The sequence below is a fragment of the Apodemus sylvaticus genome, chromosome 15, assembly GCF_947179515.1.
Source record: "Apodemus sylvaticus chromosome 15, mApoSyl1.1, whole genome shotgun sequence".
Classification (NCBI taxonomy): domain Eukaryota; kingdom Metazoa; phylum Chordata; class Mammalia; order Rodentia; family Muridae; genus Apodemus; species Apodemus sylvaticus.
In genome coordinates, this window is record NC_067486.1 from 43,490,525 (window position 1) to 43,503,676 (window position 13,152).

The following is a 13,152-nucleotide window of genomic DNA, read 5'->3' on the forward strand; positions in this document are numbered from 1 at the left end:
ATTAGTTATAATTTAAAAAAAAAAAAAAAAAACCTTTTCTATCAAAGAAAAGTCTAAAAGGTGATAGTGTCACCATAAAATTCCATCCCCAAGAACACAGGCTGTACAAAGCCAGCTGTGTCAGAACCCATCAGACTCCCAAAACAATATAAGCTATTATCACCTGCCCTTGGTGGCCTTCCAGAACTTGAAGGTACAACCCTACTGCTGAAGATGCCAAACACTTGAGACACACGACTTGGAGAAATCCATCTGGATATGACGTGGAAGCCTCCTCCCTAAAAACCAGTTCTCATAGTATCTGAAGGTGCTATGCAAACTGCCCAAGGAGAAAAGCCATAGTCCTGCCCAGATGTAACACCTGAGAACCACAACAATGACCATCGTGGCATGATTTCCCAAGGGTGCAATCGTGGCACTTATGAGAGTAAATGACAGCCACCTCACTGGACTTAAGACTTATCCAAAAAGAGGGAATTCACACCTACTACTATAAACCTAAAAAATTACCCATGGCCGGGGAGGTCAGAGAATCTGCTGTAACCACTTTCCTAAACCAGAATAAATGTTAACGTCATTCCAAGAATTTATCCTAATACCCACATATAAATGTAGTACTCATTTCTCATCAAAAATCTTTTTGCAGCAGATAAGAGTCCATTACAGAAAGACAAAACTGTTGGAGATAAAAGAGAACAGAGCATGGAGCAATGCATCTACATCACAACCCCTACATCTAAGGCTCAAGGAACATCACCAGAGAACAGAGAAAGGCTGCGTAAGCGGCACCCATGAAATCTCAACAATATGGCTACCTAAACTAGAGCTGAACAGTGGCACCACCAGCACACATGCTAAGGTGGATAGGGGAAGCTCACAAGGTCCTTTCCCAGATGAAGAGCTACAACCAATGGCTGTGGAGAAAAAGAGATTTAGCATTTTCCAGGGATGAGCTCCAATCAGTTAGGCAATCCCACATCACCAGCCCTAAACATATAACATAAAAGAAATACTAATGGACTCAGAAAGTTGCATTTATATATACATGTATATACATATATATTTATACTTATATATGAGTTGCATTTATATATACATGTATACATGTATACACAAGTTGCATTTCCATACATGTATATAAATGAAAATATAATAATTAAAAAGAAAGGTCATGAATTTGAGAGGGAATTGGGAAAAATAGGTGGGAGATGGGCAGAGAATTATGGGAAATACAGTGCTCATATATAAAATTCTCAAAAAATTAAAACAATTAAAAAGGAAAGAACAATGAGCATCTAGAATAGGCCTTAGTTTAAAATTATTTCATGATTAATTTAAATATAATAATTAGGATTTATATGTTAAATAATGAAAATTGCCAAGTTGAATAAGTAAATATTCTACCTGAATTAGGTAATTTAAATCTTCTATCAATTCTTGGTTTTTGATGTAAATGAAACCTTTCTTTTCAAAACAGTTCTATTCTGTACAGCTCTTGGCAGAATAAGGCTAACGCAGAGCTTTTAATCTTCACATAACATTTGCTCAAATGCATCGTCAAGTGCACAAGTGTGAAGTTTGCAGAAGAAACATCAGTTTCTATGGCTACAGCTTGCATTAATCTATCACAGAGTTTTTACTTGGTGTTATATATAATAAGGGTTGGCATATTAGCATATTCTTTAAAATAACAATAACTAACGGACAGCCTGTCTCTGAGAAGTTCTAATAATGTCTACATACCCATTCTGCTTTTGAGAAGAAGTAAGGGTGGTTTCAGCAGCTGTCAATCTAGTCTGTGTTCATCTTATATTTCAGTTATATTGGGACGTATCTACTAAAGTGATGGTATAGCTATGAGGCTACATCTCTCCACTAACTATTCTAAATTCTCCTTTCATAATGACCCGTTTTAAGAAAAGAGAGAATTACAGTTTCATCAGGGGAACTTGGAACTCCTTAAACAAATGGTGAGGCTGATCAAGCTCTGACAAATGCTTTGGCCACAGTGCTGTTGGCAACAGTGGTCTCAGATCACTCTGGCATTTCCAGGACAGAAGCCTTCCAAAGCATCAACTACAGCAATAACTTTTAATAGAATTTGTTTTATTATCAATAAGAAATTAAAATAATGTTACTACTTATTATCAAGCACTGGATTATAGATTTGACTCAAATCTAAATATCAATCCAAATAGACATACATTCTTATCCCTGTTTTAAAGATACAGTGAACTTGCCGGGTAACTCAGTGTGTCACAAACACAGATAAAAGCTGAATTCAAATCTAGCTATGTTTATGCTTATCCCAATGTAAGAACTAAAGACATTTGACAACAAAAGAACTGATTTTTCAGAGGGAACTTCAAAGCTACTCAGAAACTTCAAAGCAACTTTTAAGGAACTTGAAGAGTGAGAGTTTTCACTAAATAGATCCTGGAAACAAACAAATTTCATATTTATCATTCATCTTTGGCATAAGGCCTGAAAAGCACAGATTATAATAGTTTCCTAAGCCTCTCACCAGAACTATTTTTCTTACTATATAAATGTATTCTGACGTAATTTATATTCTATAGAAAAATCATAAATTTTAACAAAAAGTACATAAATTATAACACTTGTTTATGGTACATATTCTTTAATTTATCTATTTATTTAAATGTAGGAGTGCTCTGTCTGCATGTACACCTAGATGCCAGAAGAGGGCATCAGATCCCCTTATAAATGGTTGTGAGCCATCATGTAGTTGTTGGAAACTGAATATAGGAGATTAGCCAGTAATAGATTGATTCCTAGGATCCGCATAGCAGCTCACTACCAACTGTTACTCCAGTTCCAGGGAATCTACCACTCTCCTCATCTCTGTGGGCACCACACATGGGGTACAAACATATATGCAGGCAAAAGTTCCACGTATATAAAGATAAAATGGAAATTTTAAATGATAATACAAAAAGTAATATGTGCAGCCAAAATTAATTCTCCTTTCACAGTTCAGAAAACTTAAACTCAAGGTTCAATGTCATAGATATTAGTCTAGATGTATAAAATTCAGTATAAAGATAAATATGGCACAGCATCTCTCCTTAAGTAAAATGCTTTCAATCTACTAGAGAAAAACAAACACATAAAATAATATAATAAATGTATTTCTTAAATCACTAATTATATATTCAATCTATTGTCTGGATAATAATACTGAAATTCTTTTAATTAATTTTTAGCTATATTTATTTTATCTTATGTGTCTGAACATTCTGCCTGCATGCATGTATGTGTGCCAGTTGAGTGCGTGGTGTTCATAATGGTCAGAAGAGGTTATCTGGTCCCTGGACACTGGAGCTGTGGATCGCTATGAGCCATCACGTGGGAGTTGGGACCCGAACCAAGTCCTCTAGAAGAGCAGCTACTGCTCTAAACACTGAACCTCCTCTCAAGCCCATCACTAGCATTTTTTTGAAGAAGGGAAATTTTTAAAAGACTGTGATAGCTAGCTTTAACTGTCAACCAGATAGAAGCTAGAATCACACAGGAACGCTGTCTCAGTGAAGAACTGTTTACTCTGGGTTAGCCTGTAAGCATACTATGGCTGACGGTCTTAACTGTATCTACTGCTTTAGGCAGTTACACACAGGCAGGAAATCCTGAGCTGGGCATGAATACGCTTCTGTTTGCGAACACAAGAAAGCACACAGGAACACACATGCACAGACTTCTTTCAGGTCTTGGCTGTGGATATGGTGTAACAAGCTGCTCCAAACTCCTGTCATTGTGACTTACCCACCATGATAGACTACAACCTGGAATTATGAACTAAGACATTTTCCCGTAAGCAGCTTTTTGCCAGAATATTGTCACAAAAACAGAAAGGAGTAGAACAGAAACCTAATTACATAAATTACCGTTGAATACTTCATGAATCAGGACATAGATATGAAAATTTCAAAAGTTTGTAAGAAATAAAAAGTTTTAAAAGATACTACATGTTGGAAGTGTTAAGAAATTTGTTACAAACCTTTAAAAGGGGAACTGTCAGTATAAGATTTACAATGAAAATACAAACTTGAAGAAGACAGGGAGCTGTGGACGTTAAAACCAGAACAAATTTTCACTGAAATAAAAGCTCTAAATTCTAGCCGGGTGGTAGTGGTGCACGCCTGTAATCCCAGTACTCTGGGAGGCAGAAGCAGGCAGATTTCTGAGTTCAAGGCCAGTCTGGTCTACAGAGTGAGCTCCAGGACAGCCAGGGCTAAACAGAGAAACTCTGTCTCAAAAAAAACCAAAATCCAAAAAAAAAAAAAAAAAAAAAAAAGCTCTAAATTCTATAGACTGAAAGCAGAAAATACATTTGACTAGTATTTAGCAAATGAATGTTTAAAAATCTAGAAGTCAGCCCACCTGAATCCCACTGGCCTGGGCAGCCCAAAGAGAGCCGCTCAAGTGCCCACCCTGGTCCCTATGGTCTGGCAAAGCTGGAAGAAATTCACCCAAATGACCAGCCTGGAGCAGCCAGAAGAAAGACACCCAAGAGCCTGCTCCAGGTGCCACGTAACTATGGGCAAATACATGATGGGAAACTTGGAAAAGCTGGTATACACAGTGGAGAGATGGGAGAGAATGTGAAGCAGAGAAGTTCATATACTATAGATAAAGGTGGAACTCGAGACTCGATGGTGGTAAGGAACAGGAAGATATGAGGAGGCCATGGTGAGGTCCTGCCCAAGGACCATGTCTCAGTCCATGTTCCTGCTTCATGAGAGGTCTGTGTTGAAACCTGTGGCTGGCATTACCACCAAAGGCCAAACACATGTCTGTGGTCTGGGCTGCCATAGGAGACATGTGGATGTCTGAGGGCCATGCTGAGTGGCCTGCAATGCCACCTGAGGCCAATGGGACAACTGGGTCCATGCTGTTGCCAAGGGCCATGGCTGGGTCCATGGTCCTATCACAGCCAGGGTCTGTGTTGATGTCCCAGGCCCATGTTACCACCAAAGGCCATGCAGAAGAGAGCCACCTCCGAGCAACCTTCTCCTGGCTGCTTTTGGATCAAGATGTAGAATCACGGACTGCTTCTCCAGCACCTTGTGTGCCTGCAGGCTGCCATGCTTCCCGCCATGATGATAATGGACTGGCACTGCAAGCCAGCCCCAATTAAATCTTTGTCTTTATAAGAGTTACCTTGGTCATGCTGTCTCTTCACACCAATTAAACCCTAAGACACCAGACCTGAGGGCATGGAATAGAGAGCTGACCCTGCCCCATGCCAGCTGTAGCACTGGGTGAGCTACCTGGGGCAGTGCTGGAGAGCTCCCCCTGGTGGTGCTGTGCAGGAGAGCTGGCAGGCTCAGCTCCTCCTAAGCCCAGACCCAGGGTGAGTTGGTCCACCTAACATCTACCCCATCCGAGAACTACTGGATACATGAAAGGGCTAGACCTACACATCCAAAACTGCAGGATCTCCATGACACAGGGTAAAAACAAGATGTCCAAGAGTCCTGGTGAGGATCTATCATTGATAGTGTAGCAGAAGCCAGAGGCCTCGGACCAGACAATGACTCATGGCAGTGAACATTTGCAAGGAAAGATGGGTGGACAAATGTGTACTGTGACACACTACAGCTTCTATGATGATATTTTTTGTTTGCTTCTTGGGGGGTTATTGTTTCCTTTTTCTTTTCTTTTGGGGAAGGTTGCTAGGGCAGAGGGTGGATATGCAGGAACAGGGTTAAAGATGGGTTAAACAGGATTGGGGTTCTTGGTGTGGAATTCACAAAGAATCAATAAAAAGTTTTTAAAAATCTGGAAGTCAAACTTGGTGGTAATACACTCAAAAAAAGCACAACACTTGTAAGAAGTCAAAGGATCACAAGTTTAAGACTACACAGCTGGGCTACGGAGCAAAAATGCTCTCAACAAAATTCAGTAGAATTTATTAACTGAGCACCTAGATTTTTTTCACAAATTATTTCTTAGTCCTAGACCCTCCACTTAGTGCCTGAAATCAAATGACTTAAGATCTATTTTTAAATAGTACAGTAAGCTACATTTGTTTACAAACCATTCTTGTCAGCAGTATATCTAGCCATTTGTTCAATAAATATTTACTAAAGTGCTAAATGCCAGGTTCAGTTTTCCTACTATAAACACAATGGGTAAAAATAGATGGATGGTGGATGGATGAATGATGGATGGATGGATGGTGGATGGATGGATGACGGATGGTGGATAGATGATGGATAGATGGCAGGTATGTGAATGGATGGATGGTGGATGGATGATGGATGGATGATAGGTAGGTGGGTGGGTGGGTGGATGATGGATGGATAATGGATGGATGATGGATGGATGGATGGTGGGTGGATAGATGATGGATGGTGGATAGATGATGGATAGATAGTAGCTATGTGAATAGATGGACGGTGGATGGATGATGTATGGATGGTAGGTGGGTAGGTGGGTGGGTAGGTGGGTGGATGATGGATGGATGGTGGATGGATGATGGAAAAGAAAAGGGAGGAATGGAATAATTTCAATTATTCCAAATAAATAGGTATGAATACTAAAACAGGTAACTAAAGTCTCATTCAGTCTTTGTGTGGTCCCCGCATTTCACCCAGTTGCTGGGGTGTGAGAATACCACTTCAGCAGGCAAAATGCAGAGATTCTAGACTCCATTTACCCTATGCTGCGCTGGGTGATGGGCTTGAGGGACGTGTCACACACCACTCAGGGGTGGGAAAATGCAGCCTAAGATGTGGGAGGCCGAAGTTGTACTTCCTGACTCCCAGGCATCCAGTCGCCGCTGGAACTCATGCAGAGGGTTGGGGTCCACGGACCTACAATGAGGAGCCCAGGGCTGGGGGCTCCTAAACTCCTGGACATCCAGATGACGCTGGGTCATGGGGAGTTGGGAACAGAGGCCTGCAGGTTGAGGATGAGGGTGGGGCAGTATGCTGGGGAATTGTCCTTAGCGGTGATTGTCTGAGAGTGTGGACAGGCCTTCTGCAGAAGATTTAGATGGTGAAGCTCTGTAGACGAAGGCTTCCTCCATACTCCTCCATGCAGTTCTTGATGAAAGAGACAGTCCTTGGTTCCAAACTGTTTATTGATTGTCCATTGTGGAAAATAGGTGCATACCACCTCCTCAGGGTGGACCAGAGATTAAAGACCTTTTGCAAGAAGAAATGAATGAAGGCTTATTGGCTAAATCCTCAAGGTTTCTAGATATCTCATCAGCATGAAGAACTCTGATCTGATCTATGTGACCACAGGTCATGTTCCTATGTAGGAAGTATGGTCACGTGACAGGGACCTGGTCAGAAGAAGGTGAAACTCCTGAGTCCTCTCAGAGGTTCTGGGTCTTCCAAACTGCTCAACCTTACCAAGTTTCCTGGCACAGTCCACTGCCTCAAAACTCTTCCTTTTCTTTTTATAAAGGAAAGATATCATTTGAGTGACTGTTATGTTATTTGTAGTGAAAATCTGGGTGGGGTGGGCGCAAGTATAAAAACAAAACACAACATAAGCCAGAAGGGCAGCGAAGGGTGGGGCTATCGAGACAAGGGGTCACTGAACCAACCAGTGTGCAGTGGATTGAAAGTGAGAGTGAGTTTGTACAGAGTCTGTGAGGACATTAACATCAGTTTTTAAAAAAACATTTGATTTAGCTACATAAACATAACATTTCCTTACTATCACGTAAATTTCCCCAAGTTCAGTAGCCTTTTGGCTTTAGCAAGAGAGTTTATCTGTTGCTTTAAGGCCCCAAGGCTGTCAGAGTCTGCTTGTCTTGGAAGTCTTTAGTCAGAGGACAACACGTCTGGACAAAGGCAGCTTTACTGCCCCAGGAAGGTCCTGCAGGTCCGAGGAGGTGGCTGGTCAGTCTCTATGTGGCCCGTGGTGGCTGGCGACTCTTTTTCCCTTTTGCAGAGCTATGCCTGTAAAATAATCACAAGAGGGGCGCAAGCCCCAGCAGGGGGAGGTCTGCACAGGGTCGGTAATGCTATGTATGGTTTGCTTGCAAGCACATCCTAGTCTGCTTTATGGTCCTAGAAAAAAGCAAGGGTATTTGAGGAATTCAGTCCTAGAAGTCACCCTGTACGTGGGGAATTACCTGTGCTGTAGAAAGGAAACCAGTGGGAAGAGTTGAAAATTCATCTCATTTAGATGGCTGAGGAAGAAAATATCATGTTAATTATGTATCTGGGATACGCAGTAACAGCTTGTCTATAAAAGGAAATTGGTTGTTAATTAAGGATTAAATAATGGTTATTAATGTAGTTGGTTTGACCTGTAAGAGTATATTAAATATGATTTTTAAAGTTTAAAAGAAATTGTGGGACAATTTTAGTTTAGAAGGCACGAACATTATTTCAGGTGTTCCTATTATGGAGAAAAATAAAATTTAAATAAAGCAGCATAAACATTTTGGATTAAAAGCCAGTACATTGTTTTAGGTGCTCCTGCTAGGGAAAGAACACACATTTAAACAAAAAAGCAGGAAAAGTTTGGGTTAAGGGTTTTAGGTGTGGTTTTGGTTGGTTGGTTGGTTGGTTTTGGTTTTTTCCAAATTCTCAGCAGGAAGATCTTATCTATTGCCCTTGCTTGGCGGGCTCTGTGCCTGGGGATGTGGGGGGTGGGGCGCCTGCTGTGTCAGGCCGGCTCTAGCAGGCAGGCCCTTCTTCTCCCCATGTGTCTTTCCTTGGCTGGTATTGCTAGAAGGCAGGTGGAGGAGGGGTGTTTCTGTACACCCTAAAAGTAGAGCGGAAAGAACAGAAGCATAGAAATTTAGTGACACCGTATCAGCAGGGTCTGAGGCAGTAGGGGGCAGAGGGGGCCGATGGGAGTTTTTGTTACTGGTCCATTGGACTGTCTGGATTTAGACGGAGGTCAGTGCAGTAGCTATGCCTGAAAACAAAAGTGGGGCGAAGACAGTGTCTGTCTTTAGAGTGGGAAGGCCTGGGTCTTTGCTTAATCTGGAGTTCCGATGTGGGTCTGCATGGGTTACCAGTTGGGATATGCATCAGCTGGGTATGTCCCACACTGTAGGTGCCAGATGTGGTTTTGCATTTCACTGCTGGGCAGACAAATGTAGTGATGCTATCTTGCATTTACCCTATGCCTGCTCTCGGATGCTGGACTTGAGGAAAGCGCCAATTCAAGGCTCAGGAGGTTGGAAAACACAGCTTAAGATGCAGGAGGTCAAAGATGAAGTTCCCTGAATCCCGGGCGTCTAGTCACAACTGGAAATCCCGCAGAGTTGGAACAGAGGGTCAAGGGTCCATGGGCCTGCAAAGAGGCACCTGGGCCTGGGGGCTCCCAAACTCCCGGACACCCAGATGCCACTGGGTTCCGAGCAGTTGAGAGTGACGGGCGCCAAGGGCTGAGGACAAGCCCAGGGGTGGGGGTGGGGTAGATGTGGGGGTGGGGTGGGGGTGGGGGTAGAGGCGAGGAATAGAGAACTCCGGCTTAGCTCAGCAGTGGCAAGTCCGGGAGCTCAGACAGGCCTCTGCAGAAGACTTTAGACATGCAGCTCTGTAGATAAGGCTTCATCCATGCTCCTCCATGCGGTTCTTGATGAAAGAGATAATCCTTGGTTCCAAACTGTTTACTGATTGTTTATTGAGGAAAATGACTGAGTCAGGGTGGACCAGAAATTAAATACCTTTTGTAAGAAGAGATGAATGAAGGCTTATTGGCTAAATTCTCAAGGCCTCTAGATACCTCATCAGCATGGAGAACTCTGATCTGATCTATGTGACCACAGGTCATGTTCCTATGTAGGGAGCGTGGTCATGTGACAGGGGACTGGTCAGGAGCAGGTGAGGCTCCTACCATCCTCTCAGAGGTTCCCTCTCAGAGGTCCTGGGGCTTCCAAAATGCTCAACCTTACCGAGTTTGAGTACAGCCCACTGCCCACATGTTTGCATCAATTTTTCAAAAATAAAGTAGACTTTGATTCTGATTACAAGTCATAAACTGCTGCTTCCAAAAGACATCCTATGGGTGAAAGTCACACTAGCCATTAAAGCACATTTGTTTTATATGTACAATAACACAATAACGTATCTGGAAGGAAAGCTCAGGTACATGAGAATAAATATATATTTTTAGTAAAGTTACCACTAGACATACCTTTCAGATAAAAAGCTCTTGTGATGATTTACATTCTGACAAAACTCTAAGCTGCTGTCAGATGATGAAGAAAGTTGTTCTGATTTCAGGTTGGCTGTATCATTCAAATTGGCCTCAGATACAGATGGGATCTTTAAGTATTTTCTTCCTAATTCTGTTTGCCGGATATCCGTCAATATAACTCTGGGTATCCTGCCACATAAAATAACAAACACTGTACTGTTTTCATGTAGGGGAGGAGAAAAAGAAAAGGAAAAAATGTACCCCATAAAGTTGAATTTTCAAATACTGTCACTTCAGTGCAAGTAAGCTCTATCAGAATTGTAACATTCAGGAAATCAATGCATGAATACTCAAAACTTTGGATAAATACAATCTTGTTACTAAAAGTACTTGTTTGTTACAAATTACATGACAGATTATTAGCATGAGATTATAATATCTTTAACCTTACTAAAGATGCTATAGCAGTACTTAAAATTTAACTAATTTTTCTCAAAAAAATGCCCCTTTCTCTTCCGGTATTAAAAACTGTGATTACATATCACCACAAACAAATCCAAAAATTTATTTTTTTATTCAGGAGAAAGATCCTTGATATGTAACTAAACATTCATTAAATGACAAATGCTTCATCCAAGAAGAAAGACAACATTCAGATTACATCCATGATAATTCTAGAGCCCACAAGTGAAACAGCACATATACTGATGGTAATGCCTCTGTTCATAAAATAATAGCATTGGGTGAGTGAGCCAATAGGTTAAAGGTTTAGAAATTTATAGTGTATTTTTAAATATTTAAACTTTCTAAACTAGTGGACTCTCTATCAGATATACTATTATACGTCATGTATCTTTATAATCAAAAAAATGGTAGCGTAATCTGCTTGGTTACTCATCTTCTATTCTGAACAATGATACACTGCCGCACTACAGAGATATCTTTAAAGCTACTTTTTGTCTTGCATGTCCCGGGTCCAGGGTTTGGCTCCAGCATGGTAGCAGAAGGAGGAATAACATTTGACCCTACTGACTTGTTCAAGCAAACTGTTTTCATTTGCAGGAAGGGGTGAGGGAAGGTGGGGTGTCTTTTTTAAGTTTGGCTACTATATTTTTAAAATATTTATTTAGTAATTTTACTTGTGAATGTGTAGAGAGCTAGAAAAGGGTGTCAGCTGCCCTAAAACTGGAGTTATAAATGGCTGTAAGATACCTGGTACCAGGTACTAACCCTGGTCCTCTGCAAGAGCACTGGGTGTTCTTTCTTGCTAAGCCTTCACTCAAAGCTCAACTACTCCTTTGTTTTGTTTTGTTTTGTTTTGTTTTGTTTTGTTTTGAGACAGGTTCTCACTAGACTGTACAAGCTGGCCCAAAATTTGAGATGAGTCAATTATGCTTTAGCCTGACCAGGTGCTGGGCATAGAGTACAGGCATGTGCTACCAAGCTTGGATAGTTATTGTCATTCTTTAGAGTGTTCTTGTTCCTCCTGTGTTAGATGCCCCGCTGCTGCTTGCCCTTGGTGTTGGAGGTGAGGTGGTGTGGAGTCAATGACACAGACTGCGCGAGCAGGAGAGAAATACTGCAAAGCTCATGTGAGGCTGCAGCGAGCTCCTGTAATACCCTCCACCTGAGCCCCACTGATCGTTTAAGCAGCAGTTCCCAATTGGCTGGCATTGTCTGCGTTAGCAATCCTTGGCCTCTCTGGCAGTCTTCAATTAAGTCCTCCTGAAGGAGATGCCTTTGCAGCTGTGTGGCCCCTGGTGTATATGTAGAGGTGGCCACGTCACTCCTCCTACACCCCACATCCCCTTATCTATTACAGATATGTAGCTAACACACTCTGCTGATATGTTGTGAAAACAAAGGACATATTTAGAAAAGCCTTAAGTAGCAGGGTGGTGGGGGCGCACGCCTGTAATCCCAGCACTGGGAGGCAGAGGCAGGTGGATTTCTGAGTTCAAGGCCAGCCTGGTCTACAGAGTGAGTTCCAGGACAGCCAGGGCTACACAGAGAAACCCTGTCTCGAAAAAGCCAAAAAAAAAAAAAAAAAAAAAAAAAAAAAGCCTTAGCCTTAAGTAGTTCTGCTTAAATAAAATGTCCACTACATTTTAATAAATATGCAGAAGTACTCTTTATTTCCATTTTTAAAGACACTGTGTTATATTCACTAGATCCCACATAAAACGTGGGGCCTCAAAAGAACTTTAGGATTAATGTGATGGCCTGACGACCTGAGGTCAACCCTTAGATCTCACATGAAGGTGGAAGGAGAGGATCAGCTCCCAAAAGTTGCCCTCTGATCTCAGCAGGTACGCTGTATTATGTGCATACTTTCACATAACATACATGCATGCCCATTAATAACAACAAGTAAATTAGCTACAGATGGTAACGCTAAATTAGTTCTCTATTTTCAACACTGAGTATCATTCCAAAGTCTTGAAAGATATGACTGAGTCTTCTAAGTAGCTCCTCCCTGACGGCCTGTCTTTGGACATTCTGCTTCTTTCATTCTAACAATGCATTATGGGTAACTAAGTAGTTCTACAAATAGGTACTTCAAGAAATCCTTGAATATCCATTTCTATTATAACCATCATAAAAACTTCTACAATGATTAAATAGCATCTATGATCTACAAGCAGAGGTGATGGTAAGTAGAGTTCCCTTGGATGACCTCCACCCAGTACACTCCAGTTTGGAGACAGCAGAGATATTTTTCATTAATGTTGCGCCATTTATAACTACTTAATACTGCTTTGTACACTTGATGCCTGAATTATGCTTTGAAGCACAAGGCTGAAAAGAAATGCCTGACGTGAAGTGGTGTGGGCAGTGAAGAACCAAAAAGGATTCTAAAGGTTTCCTCTGTCTAATCTCAGACCATGTACTGCTCTAAAATAAAATTCAACTAAGACTCTAACACTTCATGAAAAATAGTCATCTGGGCATGGTGGCACATGCCTGTAATTCCAACACTTGGGAAGCAAAGAGATCTCTGGGAGTTCTAGA

The 13,152-nt window shown here is 41.5% G+C and overlaps 1 protein-coding gene across 8 annotated transcripts in view; it reads right to left on the reverse strand.

Annotated features, from left to right (window-relative positions):
* The window catches only part of Senp7 (SUMO specific peptidase 7), a 119,919-nt gene that overhangs the window by 57,087 nt on the left and 49,680 nt on the right, over positions 1–13,152 (reverse strand). For 7 of the 8 annotated variants that reach the window (XM_052157851.1, XM_052157855.1, XM_052157853.1 and 4 more), the window contains one exon: positions 10,138–10,329. The exons of the other annotated variant lie outside the window; for it this stretch is intronic. In XM_052157851.1, coding sequence (XP_052013811.1) covers positions 10,138–10,329 — 192 coding nt within the window. The remainder of the gene's footprint in view (positions 1–10,137; positions 10,330–13,152) is intronic. 8 annotated transcript variants of the gene reach the window in all.